The 22,189-nt window shown below is 34.3% G+C and overlaps 1 protein-coding gene across 10 annotated transcripts in view; it reads left to right on the forward strand.

The window, feature by feature from the left end:
• ZNF280D (zinc finger protein 280D) overlaps positions 1-22,189 on the forward strand; it is a 244,600-nt gene that overhangs the window by 194,101 nt on the left and 28,310 nt on the right. For 9 of the 10 annotated variants that reach the window (XR_013556301.2, XR_013556307.2, XR_013556299.2 and 6 more), the window contains one exon: positions 18,364-18,409. Coding sequence is in view for 4 of the 10 variants with exons in the window: in XM_060618430.3 (XP_060474413.2) it covers positions 18,364-18,409 (46 nt within the window). In the remaining 6 variants the exon portion in view is untranslated. Of the gene's footprint in view, positions 1-15; positions 4,278-18,363; positions 18,410-22,189 lie in introns of those variants that run through there. The other variant, XM_060618441.3, reaches the window with a different exon arrangement.

Below are 22,189 nucleotides of genomic sequence, written 5' to 3' on the forward strand. Positions count from 1 at the left end.
TTTCTTATTTTTCAGATGCAGAGGCAGCCCAGAGATTTCAAAAAATGTCCAGGGTACACCTGGAAAGTGTCCCCCTTCGATGGACACAACTGATGCCTGTTCTCTCTTTCCAAGGAATGTGAATAATTTGACTGTGGGACCTGCTCTAGGTTGTGGTCTCAAGAAATCAGATTTTGGGGAGACTCCCTTCCTTCATGGCTGGCCTCCCGTAAGGCTGATGCTGATTTAGCCAGAGATGGTTTTAAGCCCACCAAATTGAGCACAACTTCCCACTGGGGGCTTGGCTCTTGATCTTAGGCTTGTGGGTCACTTGTGGCCAAGAAAACCCATTCAGATAAGTGCTTCAACATCCAAGTTGAAGTGTAGTCATTTTGGCTGCTACCTTTTAATCTTTATCTAGCATGAATGCAGTCCAAGGAATACAAAAGCTCTCTGGTTGTTAGGAAACCATGGTTATTTTTATGTCCTTGGAACAACAGGTCTCTAAACTTATGTTCCAAATTGCAGTTATTTTTCTATCATTTAAAATATATTACTCAGTGCTAACTTTATTATAGAGTTTTAGCAATACCAATTCTCAGATTTTTGAATTAAAAAAAATTTAATTTTGGTAGCTTGGTTTTATGTTCTCCAGATTTACAGATGTCTATTTTATGATGTCTATTTTTATATTCTTTTTTTGAAAACTGTTGTTTAGTGTTTGCTTTGTTTTGTTAAGAACTCCAAGAGATTCCCTGGAATTCTCTATGGATTTCTTTATAGCTGCCTATTTATAGCTTTTTAATTTGGCTGTTGTTCAGACCATTAGACATTATTATATCCTCTGTCTTACTTTGGGATATTTATTATTAATATTATCTTAATGATTGTGAATTTTAAAGTGTAAAGAATTGGAAGAACCTCTTCTTGCAGACCTTAAAACAGGTTTTAAAGTCACATGTTTGTACGTCAAATACATAATAGCCACTTAACCATTAATGTAGTTTCTTTGGGTAAAGATAACATTAAAAATGATGGGGGCCAATAATGCAGTTGTTATATTTTATATATATATTTCCTCATACATATGTATATTTTAAATATTGAACATTTGTTTATTTTAGCTATATTAAATATAGATATAAACAGTTTTGATGCTATTAATTTCTTTTAATAAAAGTTGTATTGTTTAAGTGCCTCAGGAATTATTTACCAATAAAGAATTCATATGAAAGCTATAGATTTTTATCATATAAATAGGAGCATTGCTTTAATTGTTTTATGGAGGCCTTGTTATTATTTGGCCTGCAAACTGAAAGCTGTGTCTATTTAATGCATCTTGCATTTTTTCCTCCAGAACAATTGAAAGGTCACTATAGTATACCAATTTCTTGAATTTTAAAAACAAGCAAAATGCTTTTTGTGATCTTACCTGCTGTGAGGTTAGGAGCCTCTGAAAGTATGACCTCAGTTATGTTTTTTACTCTAAAATCAAAACTTCTTTAATTTTACTTTGAAAGAGATTTAAAGCCAACTTAGATGACTACTTATTATAAAATGTGCTCCTTGCAAATAGTAAGAATAATAAGTTGAATCCATTAGTGTTACATTTCCAAAATAATTTGTACTGTAAATGAATGATTTTCCAAAAGCTCCCAAAGTGGCTTGTTTCTTAATAATTTGACATGGGGATATATTAGTCTTTATTTCCTTATCTGTCTCTAGAAAATTTTTGTCATTCACCCTCTTTCTACCCAATTTTTAAAAATATTTTAAAATTTTGCCCAGAAACAACAACTTCTTTCTGTTTTTAGCATAAGTTCCTTTTTGTTTATAAATCTTTGTTTTGTTCTACCTTGGTTAAAGCTCAAAAATATGATAAACTACATTATTTTTTTAATGTTTGATTTATTTATTTTGAGAGAGTGCACACGAGCAGGGGTGGGGAAGAGAGAGACAGAGAAAGAGAATCCCAAGCAGGCTCTGGGCTGCCAGCAGAGAGCCTGATGCGGGGTCAAACTCTTGAACCGTGAGATCATGACCTGAGCTGAAATCAAGAGTCAGACACTCAACCGACTGAGCCACCCAGGTGCCCTGATAAACCACATTCTTGATAGAACAATGTAGGAGTACTGCATTGTGTTCTTTCCTAGGACTGTATCTTATAGTGTTATCCAGTTTATTTTCTTGAAGTTTAAGTTCTTAAAGTTCTATCACCTATAACTCCTTTTTTAAAAAGTTGGTTTAAATAAAACATTAAGGCAGTTGATGTAAAATTTGCTTATTATAGGCAGTGGTTGAATTTTAGTTTGGTTTTAGCTTGAGTCTGATCCCTCCTTACCATCAAGTTTATTCACCTCATCAGAAATTGTCATTTCATGCATGTTTGTTTTGGTGACCACTGAATAAAAAGTGAGATTGGTTCAGTTTGAGTCCATCACCATTCTTAGAAAAAATGATTCCTAAGCTACATAGACTTAGGACTCTTGCCATATTTGTGTCACATTTTGGCAAAACACCTTGCTGTTTTGGGCCTCGTTTATTTATTCAGTGTTTCTTAAACATCTGATTTGTGCCTGGCACCATTCTAAATGCTAGAAAAATGAACTGAAATCTCTGCCCTCCTCGAGCTCATGTTTTATTTAGTGCTGAAAGACTGACAATAAAAAGTAAATAAAACATATGGTATATTAGGTTGTGGTCAATATTGGGGAGAAAAATTGAGTAGGAAAGGGGAATAAGGAGTACAGGGTTGGAGGTGGGAGGCTTCCATTTGAAAGTTGTTGGTCAGAAAAGGCCTTTGAGTCGACACTGGAGTGAAAACCCGAACTGCAAGGAGACTGGGTTGGTTGCAAATGAGTGAGGAAGAGAGAGAGAGCAGTAGGAGGCAGGGCGTGGGAGGTAATGTAGGCCATGTGTGAATTTGGCTTTTACTCTGAGATAAGAAGCTGTTTATTAGAAGATTTTGGATAGTGAAGTCTTTTATATCTCAGTAAGAACTACAATCAACAAAAAACCTTAAATAGAGAAGAGTGTTTATATTACTCTAGCCCCTGTCTTGAGGATAAACTCTAGAAGACCAAGGGCAAATTTCAGAGGATTAGTTGGGAGGCTATTGTAATAATCTGGTAGGAGATGGCAGAGGGTTAGGCTAGGCAACTAGCAGTGTGGGTGATAAGAGGTTTGATTTGGGGTATATTTTGAATTTGTTGTTGGTTTGGATGTGAAGTAAGAGAAGAGGATGACTTCATAGTTATTACTCTGAGCAACTAGAAAGATGGCATTGTTATTAATTGAGATGGGGAAGACTAGGAAGAATACATTTGGAAGGGAAGATGAAGACTCTGACTTGGTACATGTTTTAGTTTGAGATACCTCTTAGACATCCAAATGGAGATGCCATAGTCATTCACTTGTGTGAGGTTAGGGGAGTTTCTAGGCTGTAAGTATCATTGAACACTGTTAAATGCCATTGGAATGAATATAAGTAAGACCAGAGTAATATGAATTAATTGGTATATTATACCACTGTCAGTATCTTGATTATGATTTTGTACTATAATTTTGTAAGATGTTATCACTGGAGAAAACTGGACAAAAGGTACATGGAATCAATATATATTATTTCTTACAATTGCATGTGAATATACAATTGTCCCCAAATAAATATTAAATTTAAAAAGGTCATGGGACTATAGATTACCGAGGAACACAGTAGAGATAGAGAAAAGGTAAGGTCCATAGTTTGAGCTCTGTGGAATCTGACAATAAAGGGTTAGGGAGATGAAAAGGAGGAGGAGACTAAACAGTGGTGGCCAATGACATAGAAGAAAACCAGGGGAGTGGTGGTGTCCTTGGGGTCACAGTTACTCTTTTTGTAAATAGGAGTGCAGACATGTTGTAGGGTTCTGGAATTCTGTTATTCAGTATTGGTTATACCTACATGCTATAATTTGTTCTTAGGAGAAGATGATTACAGAATGCCGCATATCCTTATCTCTGGTAGCAGAACCTTTTGACCTTAAAAAAAAACTAAATGTCTGCATTAATCCTTAGCATGGTTAACTCTCTACATATATTCTCATAAAAGTAATTCTCTTGCATTTCTATAAAAGAAAGTAAGTCATTGTTTCCCAAATGAATGGTGGAACTAGTGTGTCCAAAATTTATAAAGTGTCTGGGGGGGGGGGGGAAGTTTCCATAGTCAAATAAGTTTAGGAAATACAAGTTAAAATTATATAGATTCTTAAAAAAATTTTCTTTTAATTTTTAATGTATTTATTCTTGAGAGAGAAAAAGAGAGAGAGAGAGTGTGTGTGTGAGCCTCAGAGGTCAGAGAGAGAAGGAGACAGAAGCTGAAGCAGGCTCCAGGCTCTGAGCTGTCAGCACAGAGCCCGACACGGGGCCAAACTCACGAACTGTGAGAGCGTGATCTGAGCCGAAGTCAGATGCCCAGCCGACTGAGCCACCCAGGTGCCCCTAAATAGATTCTTTAATATAGGATTTTTCATGCTAGATGTGGCCCATGAGTGTCTGCAAGAATATTTATTCAACCTTACTTACTAATTTCCTGACATTAATTTCCATATAATACGTATGTAGAATGCTGATTTAGAGGAATCATTCTTCAGATTCTCTGACTTGAGAAATAAATAGTTGTGTAGGGTTAACGAGGATGGACTCCTAGACATTTCATTCATTTTTATGTATTTTTCTAGACTTTATAACTTGATAGCAATGTACATTTTCATATTTTTAGAAGTTAAATAAAATCATATCTTCCTTTATGTTTATAAAATTGAAGAAATACATAACAGGGACAACCAGTTATTAGCTTATTCTGTCTCTGATCATAGCTGCAACAAATTTTTTTTTTTTTTTTTTGGAGGAGGAGGAGTATGGTTACTTTTCATTTCACACTAAGAACCTTAAGAATCTCTCATTTATTTGTAGCTTCTTCTCCTTATGCTTAGTTTATCAATATACCCACTTACCTACTTTTCTTGAGGCTATTTCCAGCCTTTTATTATCTGATTATCTGTTAAGGAGTTTCTTCCAATGTAAAGTTTTGATACTAGCTCCACATTAAACCCTCTCAGACTGCTAAGGGGACAGTAGTTAAATAGCATAAGCTCTACAGTTGAGTGCCTCGTTTGGAGTTCCTACCCTGCTGCTTACTAGAGTGTGTGTGACTTTGGGTGGGTTACCAGTTGTCTGTGCCCCATTCCTCATTTGTAAAAATGAAGATAACAACAGTACTTGCTTATAAGGTGTTGAGGGAATTAAATGAATCAGTTTATGCATATAGTTCTTACAAAATAATTGGTCCATAGGAAGTGCTATACAAGTGTAAAGTTATCGGTGTTACTATTGTTGTTATATTACTACTGTTCATGATTTTATTTCTGCCTGCATTTTCTTAATCTTCATTAGGATTACTATTTTCAACCTAAGCTTCCCATACCATTTTCACAGATCAGTTTTGTTAACTTTCTTTTCCTAACCCAGTATATATATATTTTTTAGAGTTATTGTTGAAGCAAATAGTAGTCATGCCATTAGATTTTTGGTATCTGATGCTCACCAAACTGCTGTTTGAGAATGTCTGTGAATGCTCCTAGGTTCCCTTTAGTCATAATTGTATTTTATAAATAGTAAGAATAGTCTTTCCACCTAATTATCCTGCCTTATGCTGATTGCACTGTGGTTCATCTCATATTTTCAGTCCGTCTCTCTGATTTTGAGATCCTTCAGCAGCCTCACTCTAATCATTTTGGTATTTGACTACCTGAGTTTGCTCTCATCTCCAAACTTGGAGAAGCTACTGTGCATCTCCTTTCCTTTGTCATTTATTGAAATATAGGAACCTATTGTTTCGAATCCTCCACATGGATAAATATCTGTCTCCATCCCACTGTGAAGTATGGTATTGTGAAAGGAGTGCAGCTGTGAAATAAGGCAGCCCTAGGCTTAAGTGCTAGTTGTGTATCTAACCAGCTCGTTGAGCCCCAGCTTCCTCATCAGTGAAAGGTCTGTGAGAATTCCTTACAGAGTCGTTAGAAGAAAAAGACATAATGTATGAAAATTAAATTAGTTAAGTTATTAACTTAAATAATTGAAATTATTAACTTCAATAATTACAATTATTTAGCATTGGCCTGACAAAAAGTAGTTAATAAATGCATGTTGTTGCCATTGCTGTTCCAGCTGCTGCTGTTACTACTGCTACTACTGTTAAGGCACTTCCTGTTACTGCTCCAGCTGCTCCTGCTCTTTCTGCTGTTAATACTGTAATTACTGCTACTGCTGATGACAGGAGACCCTGGACACCACCTGTCAGTGGCATCTTCTCATCATTGAGAGTTTTAGTGCAATCGATTTGCACTGTAGTTATTTGTAATTTCGGCTTGTACTTCACAGATCTTGCAGTACCTTCCTCCAAACTGCTGGGTGGATGGCATCTTATTGAAGTGCTTCAGTTGCATCTGATATAATTCTTTAATGTCAGATTGAGTATAGTTCTTACTTTTCTTGTCTAGAGACTATGAAACAACACCCTTGTTGAAAACTCGTACATAGGGGCACCTGGGTGGCTCAGTCGGTTAAGCATCTGACTTCAGCTCAGGTCATGATCTCACAGTCCGTTAGTTTGAGCCCCGTGGTGGGCTCTGTGCTGACAGCTCAGAGCCTGGAGCCTGTTTCAGATTCTGTGTCTCCCTCTCTCTTTTCCTCCCCCACTCATGCTCTGTCTCTCTCTGTCTCAAAAATAAATTTAAAAAAATAAAAAAAGAAAACTAGTACATAATTCTCTCTGTTGAGGAGAAAACATTCCCTTTGAGCGTATAGAATCCCCCTTTAAAAGAAAACTTTTAAAATTATTAGTAGGCATTCATTTCCTGGCTACTTATTCGATATTACTAGATTTATGGATATGTATAACTGTGCCAGGTAGTAGTAGTAAAGTTGCTGTTCCTTTTGTAGACCTTTGAAATGATTTTTTTTAAAAACTTTACAATGTGAGGGGGTAATTCAATCATGGAATTGTACTTTTCTATTTGTTTTTCCCTTATTTTCATTTTCTTCTTCCTCTGTCTTCTCCAGTATACTATCTGGGTGAATTAATTATAACATAGAATAGAAGTAAATTTTCAGGTTTTTTGCAAGGTTAATTTTCTTGACAACAAGTTCAGGTTAGAAAGATATTCCCCTCTAACACATCTTGAGAGTATGAGTCCATAGTAAATCCACAAAACCTCAAACTTAGAAAACTAGGCTACTTAACCAGTTGTCTACTTTATTGATTGAATCAAATGCACTAAAAGCCACTGTTTAAAGTGATTTTAGAAGTTGATTTGGTTGTCTCAGTTACCTTTAAGTTTGTTTTAATCAAAGTACAGTAAACACCGGAGTTGAAGACTCCTCTCTCTTATTAACTTTATGTTCAAGTTACTTACTTCAGTTTCATTTGTGAAATAAATTTAAAAATAGTTTTTATACTATTGTTTAGAAGATTTCAGGAGTGTAAAATATTTTACAAATAAAAATTTGTATTATGTTTTATTAAATACTCCTAATTAAAAGAGTACTAGGAAGAAATGAAAACAAAACTTACTTTCCTTAAAACTGAGTTCCTCTGTCTTATTTCAGAATGGCTACTGTGTTTTATTCTTAACACCAATTGTAACTGCATGGCTCTTTAATAGTATGATGTAAATAAATAACCCTCCCATATATTCCTTGACCCAAACATTGATTTCTTGCCTTCTGTATCAAGTGCTGGATATGGAAACGTGAATAAGGCATATAGTTCATGCCATCAGAGTAATTACAGAATAAGCCAATCAGAATTGTAGACACTGAATCCACATCTTCACAGGGCCACATAGTAAACTGATTTCATAACCAGTTAAACCAGTAATACCATGTATATATTACATTATGTGATTTTTGTGAAATACTATACCAACAGAGAATCTGGACTTGTTCCCAAAGAGAAATATCACTATTATACCACTCTAAACAATACCAGTAACTCATTAATTATCCTTCATAAATGTAAGCCATAAGTAAGCTCTTTTAGAAACAGAATGGCAGCCTTTTTAAGTAAGCTTTATGTTTAGGAATACTATCTTTCTTTAATGTTTACTTCTGGGGCGCCTGGGTGGCTCAGTCAGTTAAACGTCCGACTTCAGCTCAGGTCATGATCTGACAATCTGTGGGTTCGAGCCCCGCATCGGGCTCTGTGCGTACAGCTCAGAGCCTGGAGCCTGCTTCAGATTCTGTGTCTCCCTCTCTCTCTGCCCCTCTCCTGCTCATGCTCTGTCTCTCTGTGTCTCAAAAATAAATGAAAACATTTAAAAAATTTTTAAAAAATAAATAAAAATGTTTACTTCCATTGAATACTGTGACCATTGAAGAGTATGTAAGAAATCATTCCATTATTTTCTTGTGAAATTCTGAAATTATTTGGAGAAATTATTTGTTCTGAACACATTATCTAAGTTAGGGAATCTTAAGTATTCAAAATGGTCAGTGTCTTCACTTCATATATTTGATTTAGTGGGAAAAAGGCAAACTGATCTCATTTATGAGGTATATGGAATTTATTTTGGGCTTATTTCCTTCTCTAAACTAAAAAAGTATTTTTTAAGTTTATTTATTTTGAGAGAGAGAGAGAAAGTATGAGTGGGGGAGGGACAAAGAGAGAGGGAGAGCGAGAATCCAATTGGGCTCCACAGTCAGTGAAGAAAGACCCCGATGTGGGGCTGCATCCTACAAATTGTGAGATCATGACCTGAGCCGAAATCAAGAGTCAGACGCTTCACCAACTGAGCCACCCAGGGTCCCCTAATTTTTTTTTTTTGAGTATAGATGACACACAGTAATCCATTAGTTTCAGGTTACAGCATATGGTAATTCAACTTCTCTATAAATGCTACGCTCACCACAAGTGTAGCTACCATCTGTCACCATACAACACTATTGTAATATCATTGACTATATTCTCTATGCTGTACCTTTTATTCCCATGACTTATTCCGTAACTGGAAGCCAGGATCTCCACTCCCCTTCCCACATTTTTCCCATTCCCTACCACATTCACCTCCAGCAACTATCAGTTTGTTCTCTCTATAGGTCTCTTTGTGCTTTTTGCTTGTTTATTCATTTGTTTTGTTTTTTAGATTCTACATATGAGTGAAATCATACAGTATTTGTCTTTTTGTATCTGACTTATTTCACTTAGTGTAATGCCCTTTAGGTCTATCCATGTTGTTATAAATGGTAAAATTTCATCCTTCTTTGTGGCTGTATAATATTGCAGTGTGTGTACACATATATACATACATATACATACACATGTATGTACATATATGTACAAGTTATATATATATGTACATATATAACTTCTTCATTATACACTCATATATTGATAGATATTTGGTTTGCTTCCATATAAATTATGCCACAATGAACAAAGGGGTGCATATATCTTTTAGAACTTATGTTTTCCTTTTCTTTGGGTAAATACCCAGTAGTGGAATTATTGGGTCAGGTGATAATTCTATTTTTAATGTTTTGAGGAACCTACATACTGTTTTCCACAGTGGCCATGCTATTAACATTCTCACCAACAGTACACAAGGGTCCCTTTTTTTTGTACATCCTCACCTTGTTCTTTCTTGTCTTTTTGATTTTAGCCATTATGACAGGATTTAAAGTGATCTCTCACTGTGTTGTTTTAATTTTAGTTAAAATACTTCAATATTGGTTTCAGGAGTAGAATTTAGTGATTCATCATTTACATACAACACCCAGTGCTCATCACAAATGCCCTCCTTAATACCCATCATCCATCTATCCCATCTCCCACCTATCTCTCTCCATCAACTCTCAGTTTGTTCTCTATCGTTAAGAGTCTCTTGTGGTATGTTTCCCACTCTCCTCCCCACCGCCCCCCCATATATTCACCTATTTTGTTTCTTAAATTCTACATGAGTTAAATCATATAGTATTTGTCTTTCTCTAATTGACTTATTTCACTCAGCATAATACATTCTAGCTCTATCTATCTTGCAAATGGCAAGATTTCATTGTGGTTTTGATTTGCATTGCCCTGATGATGAATGATGTTGAGCATCTTTTTATGTGACTGTTGGGCATCTATATGTCTGCTTTGGAAAAATATCTATTCAGGTCGTCTGCCCATTTTTTAATTGAAATGTTTGTGTTGAGTTGTGTAACTTCCTTATATATTTTGGATATTAGCCTTTTGTCAGATATATCATTTGTAAATATTTTTTCTCAATCAGTACATTGTCTTTATTGTTTTGTTGATGGTTTCCTTCACTATGGAAAAGGTTTTTTTTTTTTTAAGTTTATTTATTTTGAGAGAGAGAGTGCACGCATGAGCTTAGAAGGGGCAGAGGGAGAGGGAGAAAGAGAATCCCAAGCAGGCTCTGTACTGTCAGTGCAGATCCTGATGCGGGGCTTGATCTCATCAACTGTGAGATCATGACCTGAGCTGAAGTCAGGAGTTGGCCACTTAAGTGAATGAGCCACCAGGTGCCCCAAAAGCATTTTTTTTATTTCAAGTTTTTATTTAAATTTTAATTAGTTAACATATATGGTAAAATTGGTTTCAAGTGTAGAATTTTAGTGATTTCGTCACTTACACATAACACCCAGTGCTCATCCCAACAAGTGCCCTCCTTAATACCCATCACCCAATTAGCCCATCTCCGCCCACCTCCATCCATCAACCCTCAGTTTGTTCTCCATAGTTAAGTCTCTAATGGTTTGCTTCCCTCTCTCTGTTGTTTTTTTCTCCCTTCCCCTATGTTCATCTCTTTTGTTTCTTAAGTTCCATATGAGTGAAATCATATGGTATTTGTCTTTCTCTGACTTATTTCACTTAGCATAATACACTCTAGCTCCATCCACATCATTGCAAATGGCAAGATTTTGAGGGCTAAGTAATATTCCATATATATATATATATATATTTACATAAATATATCAAAATACGGTATACACACACACACACACACACACCTTTATTCATTAGTCGATGGACTTTTGGGCTCTTTTATAATTTGATTATTGCTGATAATGCTGCTATAAACATCAGGGTGCATGTGCCCCTTCAAATCTGTATTTTGGTATCCTTTGGGTAAATACCTAGTAGTGCAATTGCTGGACAGTAGGACAGTTCTATTTTTAACTTTTTGAGGAAACTCCATGCTGTTTTCCAGATGGCTGTACCAGTTTGCATTCCCACTAACATTGTAAGAAGGTTCTCCTTTCCATATCCTCGCCAACATCTGTTGTTTCTCGTGTTGTTAATTTCAGCCATGCTGACATGTGTGAGGTGGTATCTCATCGTGGTTTTGACTTCTGTTTCCCTGATAATGAGTGATGTTGAGCATCTTTTCATGTGTCTGTTAGCCATCTGGTAGTCTTCTTTGGAAAAATGTCTATGTCTTCCCATTTCTTAAGTGCATTCTTTATTTTTTGGTTGTGAGTCTGATTCTTTATGGATTTTGGATACTAACCCTTTATCAGATATGTCATTTGCAAATATCTTCTGCTATTCCATAGGTTGTCTTTTAGTTTTGTTGATTGTTTCTGTTGCTGTGCAGAAACTTTTTATCTTTATGAAGTCCCAGTAGTTTATTTTTGTTTTTGTTTCACTTGCCTCCAGAGATGTGTCTAGTAAGGGGTTGCTATGGCCGAGGTCATGGAGTTTGCTGCCTATGTTTTCCTCTAGGATTTTGATTGTTTCCTGTCTCATATTTAGGTTTCATCATTTTTAATTTATTTTTGTGTATGGTGTGCAAAAGCTTTTTATTTTAATATAGTCCCAGTTGTTTATTTTTGCTTTTGTTTCCCTTGCCAAGGGAGACGTATCCAGAAAAACATTGTAACAGCCGATGTCAGAGATACTACTTTCTGTGTTCTCATACGAGTTTTGTATGGTTTTGGGTCTCACAGTTAGGTCTTTAATCCATTTTGAGTTTATTTTTGTGTATGGTGTAAGAAAATAGTCCAGTTTCATTCTTTTGCATGTAGCTGTCCAGTTTTCCCAGCACCATTTATTGAAGAGGCTGTCTTTTCCCCATTGTATAGTTTTGCCAGTGTTCACTGTCATAGGTTAATTGACCATATAAGCAAGGGTTTATTTCTAGTCTGCCTTTTCTGATCCATTGATTTATGTGTGTTGTGCCAGTACCATACCATTTTGATTACTACAGCCTTGTAGTATATCTTGCAGTTGGGAATTCTGATACCTCCAGTTTTGTTCTTATTTCTCAAGATTGCTTTGATTTTTCAGGGTCTTCTGTGGGTACCTTCTCTAAACTGTTGAAATGTAACTGGGTTTGGAGATAATGGGGGCTCATGCCCTTGGATTTCTCTCCCCTACCATGGACATTAATATGTCAATCCAAATCTTGAGCAATTCTAAAATGGTTTCTCCTTTTCAAAGTGGGTACAATATATTTGCCCCTACTATGTAATTACAAGTCAGTAGGTAGGAGTTATGTGTCAAAATAGGGTGTTTTCTGGCAGTTTGGACCTCTATTTTTGATACCTGGTAAGCAGAGAAGGATGGGAGAATCAGTGAAATGAAAAGATAAATGAAACTTTAGTGTAGTCCTTCATTTAGGACAAACTGTACCAGCTTCTGCCAGTGATTCTAAGGCTACTAGTTTTTTCAGTCTTCTGGTCCTGATGGTGCTTCTTGTTTATTATAAATTAAATATTCCAGACTTAATTCAATATTGCCAACAAAATGACAAAATAGAGCCCTAGTCTGGCATCAAAATCTTCTGCCTTCACTAATGGTCTTATTATTATTAATTTTTTTGCTTCACAATTTCACAAATATTTTGTTTCTTTTGATTCCTGTCTCTTGTTAGTTCTTTCTTCTATCCATACAGAGTGGTTTTTTACTCTTATCTTGCCTAACTTTAGATCATACCTAAGTGTTTAGAAGTGGGTAGATAATTTCATATGATAGCAAATAAGGCTGGTCCTAACAGGAGTAGACCAGCAATCAAAATAAATATCTAATGTATTGTGTTTAAGAGTTGGGGGAAGTATGGCAGGGAAATCTCAAAATATGAAGGATATTTAAGTGGTAAAAGGCTTTACGAGCCTGTGTGGTACATCAAATAAATTCTGGACAGTAAGGTTGACTCCCAACTCTACCCATGTCATTAATAATAACTAACATTTATTGAGCACATGTAATGTGCCAGACACTCTTCTTTTTTGTATTTGTTGACTCATTTAATTCTCACAAATTAATGAGATATGTGCCAATTTTATGGATAATTTTATGGGTAAGACAGTTGAGGTACAGATACATAATTTGCTCAAGGTCACATAGCTTTCAAGTAGAGAGACTCCATTTAAATTATGGCAGTCTGTCTTCAGAGACCAAAGTAATAAGCACTGTACGCTATTGCTTCTCTGGTTGTACTTGTGGTTACACATGTAATTCCTGCTTTGTTTCTGATTGGCTGCGGAGTTACATGGGACTGAGCTTCAGTGTGTTTTCACAGGAGGGTAGGCAGCAACTGACACACTTGTAGCATTGAGACCAGAATCTAGCCTCCCAATCTTAGAGCAGTATATCTATGATGTACTGTAGGCAATAGGACATTTCAGCAAACAATGGCCATAAATTGGTCTATTAGTAAGATTAATTTGGCAATGATACTCAACATATTTAAGAGTGGAAAACATCCAGAGGCAGAGAGATCAGTTAAGCTTTTTCACTTTTCTTGGAATGATTATAAGGGAGCCTGATTCACAGGAAAGGAATTGGCTGTGAAGCAATGCAGTGGAAATTTGAAGTAGAGCCACCACTTTTAATCCCTGTTCTATTGCTTAATAGACTTATTTAGCATTTTTGGGCTTCAGATTTTTCTCATCTATAAGACAGGGGCAGTTGTACAATCTCTTAGGGCTCAAGTCTAATTCTAATATACTGTGATATTTCTGAATTGAATTGTTGATTGATTGAAATAAACTAATAAAAATGGGGGTGGGGTAAAGCTCTGAATGATGACTCTGAGGTTATCTGTTTGGAAGTGATGGTTGGAATTTTTCCTCAAGGATGAAACAAATAACCCTGAGCAGTTCTGAGTGGTAAATATTTCCATCTGAATGTTTTGCAGGCATCACAAGTTCATTTCCCCTCCACAGTATATGTTGTTTCTCCGCCTGAATTTCCTTTCTTGGTTAATGGTATTACCATTCTCTTGCCACTTGAGGCAGACATATAGGTGATCCTATTTACTCTACTCATTTATCTTTATCAAGTTGGTACTTATATTCTGTTGGTTTTTATTTTGTTTATTGTCTCCCTAAACCTTCCTCTTCTTTATTGACACTACTGCTTTACTTGAAACAGGCATTAACTGTCTCTTCTCTGGACTTCCTGGGTGGAACCTATCCTCTTCTAATACTACCCTTTCTCTTTCTTTCTTAAAATGTTTATTTATTTTAATAGTAAAGGAGAAAGTAGAGGAGGGGGTATTTATTTTGAGAGGGGGGCAGGGAGAATCCCAAGCAGACTCTCCACTCAGCATGGAGACCCACCCACATGGGGCTTGAGCTCATGACCAGGAGATCATGACCTGAGCCAGACACTCTTCTGAGCCATCCAGGCATCCCTACCCTTTGCATTTCTAATGTACAAATTTAATCATACTTTCCTGTTCGCCTTAAAATAAAGTTCTTAACATAAGCACTTTACCCAGGCAATCAACATCTTTCCTGAAGTTGTCCTTGCTATTTCTTCAATTGTGTTTTTGACCCCTCTCCCTTGTTCCCTACATTTCAGGCTTATGAGACCACTCAGGTTCTTATATCATTGTCTTGTTTCATACTTCTTTTCTTTTGCATTGCCTTGAATCCCTTTCTCCTGCTTTGCTAACCCTTGCCCTTGCTGCAAAACCAAGTTTACTGTAGTATATTCATTGCTTCCTTGCATGTTCCCCTTCATAGTGGCTCAGTCCTTTGTACGGTCATTCCGTCATATAGATGTCTCTTTTTCAACAGTACATAAGCATTTGCTTCTATATGTTTCCTTTATGGTGATGGTGAATTCCTTGATAGGAGGGACTGTGTCTTTGGACTGGAACTCTTAGCACAGTACCTGATGCATGTGCAACCTAGTAAATGTTTAGCTCAGTTAACCTTTCTGCATATCTATTAACATCTCCCACAACATATGATCAGAAATGGTAGACTAGATGTTTTACTACAATTTATTAGTCTGGTGATTACTATCTTAAATCCAATCATGAGTGTCTAAGTGGAAGATCTTAAGAACTGATTGATTTTACTATTGGCTTTTACAACTTTTTAGCTTTTTTCATATGCTTACAAATATTCTGAAATTGAAGATTACATTTTAAAACTCAGCATTGAAATTTGGGGCTTTTAAACGTAATTAGAAGGAAATAATGTAGCCTGGCTGAAATGAATCTGAACATTTTTCCCTTTATAGCTCTTCCCTTTAACCCGTGGTTATGTATATAGTATGAATGAAACCTGCAAAGAACACACTAATGTAATTGACCTGAAATATTTATTTTACATGTAGCCTTGGATTAGTTATGTGACCTGCAGAAAAATGCAAGAAGTGACATTTGGTTTACTTTAACCTTTAGAGAGAAAGGATTGTCCTTTATCAGAAAGATCTGTTTCAGCAAGTTCACATACAGAGGAAAAGTAACTTATTTGCAATCTTGATTTCTAATCATTGTTGAAATTGATCACAGTCTTTCTGTTCTCTTTACACTGAAATCTTAGTGTTTGTTTTAAATGCTGTACTACTTTTTTCTATAAAAAGTTATTGCAACATTCCCAGGTGAAAAGTGTAATTAACTTAAATAGCAGGTCTTTAGCTCAGAACTTTGAGCTTAGCAAATTTCAATGTCTTCTGCCAAGCAATTAAATATCTCAAATGATGACTATTTCAGCAGGTATCTTTAATGAATAAGAATTACAGGTAAGAACATTTTTTTCTTTTCCAATAAATATTAATGAGTTGCATTAAAATTTGTTAATCTTTTTTTTAATTTGTTAATCTTAAAGTATGCTTTTGTAATTATAAAAATGTAGTGTACATTTTAGTGATGAATTTGTAACTCTGAAATTTTTTATAGTGTGCTTTTCTAATTTTTTAAATATTTGTTTTCTTAAGTATTTCACTGGTTATTATAATTCTGTTCCATAAACAGAATATCAGTATAGTTAAAATAAGATTGGGATCATAGACCTCTTACTGCTAATTATTTCAATAACTTACTTTGTTCTCATTTACTAGTTTCTTAGCCAGTAAAATGAAGCGTAATAAAAACCTCTGTCACTAACCTACCTTCCAGAGATAGTAGGAGGACCCAGTTTCCCCAAATGAAATGTCAACAATAATAGTAACACATGCTTATTGGCTTTCATTTTAATTGTTGCATAAAATCTGTTCATTAGAACAGCCATATGTGAAAATGATAAGCATAGTAAAGTTTCTTTTGTAAGAATGTAAGATTGATCTTTGATAATATTTCAGTAATAAGCTGAGAAGGAAAATTCTTTTATAAAATATTTTTAAACTACTTTGTGAGTAGTTTGTTGCACGGCTTTTCAAACTGAGTTTAAAATATTAACTGCTTAGAAATAAAAATCAGTTGTAATATACAAATTTATTTTAAAGATTTTTAAAATTTATTTTTGAGAGAGTATATGCACATGAGTGTGCTAAAGGGGGAGGGGAAGGGGAAAAAGAGAGAATCCCAAGCAACGTGGACTCACTCTAATGGTGTGATTATGACCTGAGCCAAAATTGAGAGTCAGACACTTAACCAACTGAGCCACCCAGGCATTCCTATTCAAATTTACTTTAAAATTTCATTAGTCCAATGTTTACTCTTTGTTTCTTCAGACTAAGTTTTCATATTTTCTTACTATTTTGTAGATATTATTCTTAAGACTATCATTTTCCTGTATAAATCATTAAAGCAATGAAGTTAGACTAAACACTTGAAATTTCATCTGTATGAATATTGTTTTTCACAGTTAAACACTTTAGAGAATTACAAAATCTTTGACTCCCAAAATGATTGACATTTATGCATTTTGTCAATATTTCTGCAAGTTTTATTTGCTTAAATTTGTTTAGTAAATTAGTTATAAATTATTGTAATACACTACTAACAGAGTAAAAGAACAAAAAAATACATGCTCAATTTCCAATGGTTTGCAATCTCATGTAATAATTAAAATATAGATAAGTAATTTTACACAAATTATTGTTAATATTTAGTAAATTATTAGCCTTTATCAACCTAATTTTTTCAGTTTGACTACAGAGAATGGAGAAAGAAAAGGATGTATGTACACCAGCTATATTTCACTAACCATGAGAGTAGCTTTTAGGATATTTGACATTTCTATCCTATCATATGTCTTCATTTGTGTACATGAAATTTAAGTCAGTATAACTGTTGCTTATGTTAAATGTATTAACCTTTTAGGTATAACTGTAAGCCTTCATAAAATAATGAATTCACCTTACTATGTATTAATGGCATTTTAGATCAGGTAGGCACCCAACTTATATGGTTTATAATTGAGTTTAATATATAATATCAGCAAATAATATTGAGTTATCAGCAGTTTGTAAAAGATCTTTTGGGAAAGCTAGCTTTTATATTAAATTATTTCAAAAGATTTTATAGATGGTATATGCCTTTCTGAATGTTGTAATAAGTTACAATTAGTTTTTTTATTTCTAGAAGCCAAGTTTAAAAATTTATAGTTACTATTTGAGCTATGCTTATGAAGGCTCTTAAGAGACTATATCCTTCAGAATTCTAAATTATTTCTGTGAGGTTGCCACTTTAATTATAATAGATATCAAAATAGCATTACATTGAATTTCATAATAGATAAAATTTCTCTTTCTCTTCTCTCCCTTTTTAAGCCCTATAATAGTAAATATTCATGCATATTTATATATGAGTCATAAAACGTGCTTTCATTTTTTAAATGAAAAGTAATTCCTTTTTTGAAATTGTTTTACTAATGTATTATGTCCTTTATTTATAATTGTATTTAACATAGAGAAAATTTCATAAGTGCTCTTAACTTTAGAAAAGAAGGAAGTACATGTCTGTATTAATTTATTTAGCACATTTATTGAATCTGTTTATTTTGTGCATTTTATTTTTCCCTTAAAACATTTATAGAAGTCATTTACAAATCTACTTTAGTTTAGATTTACATTTTAATTATTTTAAACATGCAAAAAAGAACTGTCTCATATTTTTCCATTGTAAATATAAAATATTCAATACTTATTTTGTTTTCAAGATCAAAAAATGAAGCTCCCACTAAGGAACAAGAACCTGTGTCTGAGGTAAATTTTGTTTTATTTGTACTTTAAAGGTTTATACATTTGAAAGTATTACTGGTTTAATTTTTCAGACATTTCAATTCATTGTGTGTACATCGGTAATTATTGGCATATGGCATATTATCAGGGAAAAAAATTTGAGATTTGTTTTTTGTTTGTCTTTAGATAATAAAAATATGTAACTCTAATAAGGTGTTTTTGTTTTTACAAAGGCATCACATATTTCACTTGCCTGTTGTTTAGTTCAACTAGTGAGTTAATGGAGATAAATTTATGATATAAAAATCCTGAAATCAGTAAAACCTCAAAGATTTGACACTTTGGAATACTAATCTTTCCAGATGATTATATTTTCTGGGATTTTTTAAAAGACTTAACTGGTTTTTAAAATAGAAATATTTTATGTTTTAGCTACTTATTAAATGTGTTTTACCTATCTTAAACTGGTACTCTTAATATAACACTCAGGATTATCATATAAATGTTATTTACTAGGCAGTCTACTGGATGTGTATAGAAATAGTTTTGCTCAAGTACTTGTTCTTTTGATGTCATTATTTTTAATATTACAAAATATTACATGTCTCCTTCTGAGTGTAATGAAGTGAGGCAGGTTCAGCATTTATGTTTGGAACAGCATTTCTTGTCTTGTAGAGTTAGTGAGACCTAGACAGAATTAGCCGCCTTCTTCCAAGCAGCTTTCTTTTACACCACAGAAAGTTTCCTTCTGTTTGAAACTTTCTATAAGTTTCATAGAAATGGGATTTTTTTGATTATATGATTATTCTTGAGTGAGTTTTGGTAGTTGTAGTTTTTAATGTTGAATTTATCTGTGTAGAGTTGTTTGTACTATTTCCTTATTCTTTTAATGTCTGTAAGGTCTGCAGTGATAATCCTCTTGTTCATTCCTGATGTTAATAGTTTGTGAGTTCTTTTTTTTCTATTATTGTCATATATTTTACTTTTATATAGGTTATAAAGACAAAGTACAGTGTTACTGTTTTTGTTTTAGCTGGTTATTTTTTTAGAGCAGTTAAAAATTCTAAAAAAGAGTTTCATATTCACTGCTGTTTTTACCATGCCCAATGCTCATTGTTTCTTTGTTAGCTCACCATTTCTGTCTAGTATCACATTCTTTTTGCATAAACAACTTCCTTTGATATATTTTATGTTGCAGATCTACTGGTAATTAATTCTTCTGTGCTCTTTTCATTTAAAAATATCTTTATTTTTCATTTTTGAAAGATATTTTTTGGTGAGTGTAGAATCATTTTATTATCTCTTGGTTTACATATTTTCTGACAGAATGTCTTACTGAATTTTGATCTTATATATATATATATATATACACACACATATATACACACACACACACACACACACACACACACACACACACACATATATATATATATATATATATATATATATATATATATATAAATTTTTTGGTTGTCCTCAAGATTTTATCTTTATTTTATCTATAGTTCTCATCAGTTTGAGCATGATGTATCTTATTCTGGATCGTACATATGTTTATTTATGTTTATCTAGTTGTTTATTTATTTGGGACATTTACCCTGATTGGTGTTCTCTGGGCTGTCCTGAATCTTCTACTTTTGGGGTTTCAATATCCTCTGAGCTGTCCTGTATCTTCTACTTCAGTTTCCTAAATACTATACCATTTGATGTTTGTCCCTGTTCTTAGATGCCTTGTTTTAGTCTCCACCCTACCCCACACACACTTTTTTTGTGTTTTAGTGTGGGTAGTTTCTACCTATTGACCTTTGTTCAGTTTCACTGATTCACTTTTTCAGTGTATCAGGTCTGCTGATGAGCTCATCAAAGGTATTTTTCATCCCTGTCATTTGTTGTTGTAGTTGTTGTTTTCCTAGCATTTGCATTGATTTTTGCAGTTTCTGACCCTCTGCTAAAATTCCCATTCTGGTCATGCATGTTGTCCTCCTTTTTTACCAAAGGATTTAACATATTAATAATAGTAATTTAAAATTTTCTGTCTGATAGTTCCAATAGCTGGGTCATTTATAAGTCTGGTTCTACTGATTGCTTTGTCTCCTTACAGTCCCATTTTTTCCCATTGCTTTTTTTTTTTTGGTGTTATATCATGTTTGGTTAAAAGCAAGAAATTATATCTAGGACTAAGATAAATAGTGTATATATATCTGAAAATAGGTGTACCTTTTCTTATGTTAAGTCATTACTATGGAATTTTGTTTCACTTAATAGTGAGTTGAACTGGGTTGTAGCTTTCTTGTTGCCATGGTTACCCTTAACATACTACAGGTTCAATTCCTCTGGTATTTCTTTGTGCTTAGGGTGGGAGTTATATCACTGGAGGTTTTTTCCCTCAATATCCTTGTTTCACACTCAGCTTTAGTCCCTGTGACACTGAGTCTTAGAGGGTGTGTCTTTCTCTCTCTACACTGTTGCCTTTTTTTCAGCAGTAGTGCTGTTGCTTGTTATTTGGTGTTTGCTAGCCTGGAGGTGGGTGGTGGGGCATGGGGTGATGTTCTGTATTCTGGTTTTGCCTCACTCTTAAGATGGCTGTGTTCTGGGTCTTGAGATTAGGATTTTTTCTTCCATCCCCTAGCCACAGTTGGTCCCTGTGCCCTGGGGACAACAGAGTTTGCCCATCTTCTTTCCAGTATGTAGAGGCATGAAGAAAATTTATGAATCCATATGAATATGAATCCATATTTTCATCACGTCATCTACTGATTCTTTTCTGATACATTCATACTTGACTAGAATAAATCTTTGAACTCTTACTTTCCTTTGATTGCCCTGTTTCATCTGTGTCAAATGAAACCAGCCTTTTATACATAAACCAAATTTCTTAAATTTATTTTTTGTTAAAAGAAAAAACCTTATACTAAAAATTCAGCAAGCCATCATCAGAGTTAAAGGCAGTCATATTGAATGGAAGGCTACATAGAACAATCTTGGTCCAGGTATGTCTTTCAAGTATAATGTGATGTGGATAGTTCTTTGAATAGATGCAAGTATTTATTTTAGGTACACCTGTGATAGGATGGATAGGTTGAATTAATCTTCAAGATTTTGATTAGATGGTGTTACCATGCCCAGATAATATTTTCCTGGTATCACTCTTTTTCATTCTGTAGTTTTACATTTTCTCTTTGAAAGTTAGTTCCTTTCCTATACTAGATTATAGTTGGAATTATGATTTAGTGGCTTCTAACATAGCCTCTGTTACACAACTATTTGTATTCTGTATGCTCAACAGTCTACTGCTATTGTTCTATAACTGTATGTATGCCATGAATCTTCCCCTCCAATTTGAGGGTTAGTGGAGTTTCATTATAATGTAGGTAGGGAGTAAGAAGAATCAGGTAGAGATGCCTTTTTTTTCTAAGTTTTTATTTAAATTCCCGTTAGTTAACATATAGTATAATATTAGTTTCAGGTGTACAATATACTGATTCAGCACTTCATACCACAACCAGTGATCATCACAGCAAGTGCACTCACTCCCTGTTCCCCATCACCTATTTTACCCATCCCCTCCACCTCCCTTCTGGTAACCATCAATTTGTTCTCTGTCATTAAGAGTCTGTTTCTTGGTTTGCATATCTCTTCGTTTTCACTTTGCTCATTTCTTTTGTTTCCTAAATTCCATATATGAGTGAAATCATATTGTGTTGTCTTTCTCTGACTGACTTATTTCGCTTAGCATAATATTCTCTAGCTCTGTCCATGCCATTGCAAATGACAAGAATTTCATTTTTGTTTTTTATGGCT

The sequence above is a fragment of the Panthera onca genome, chromosome B3 (assembly GCF_046562875.1).
Source record: "Panthera onca isolate mPanOnc1 chromosome B3, mPanOnc1 haplotype 2, whole genome shotgun sequence".
NCBI classification, from domain to species: Eukaryota; Metazoa; Chordata; class Mammalia; order Carnivora; family Felidae; genus Panthera; species Panthera onca.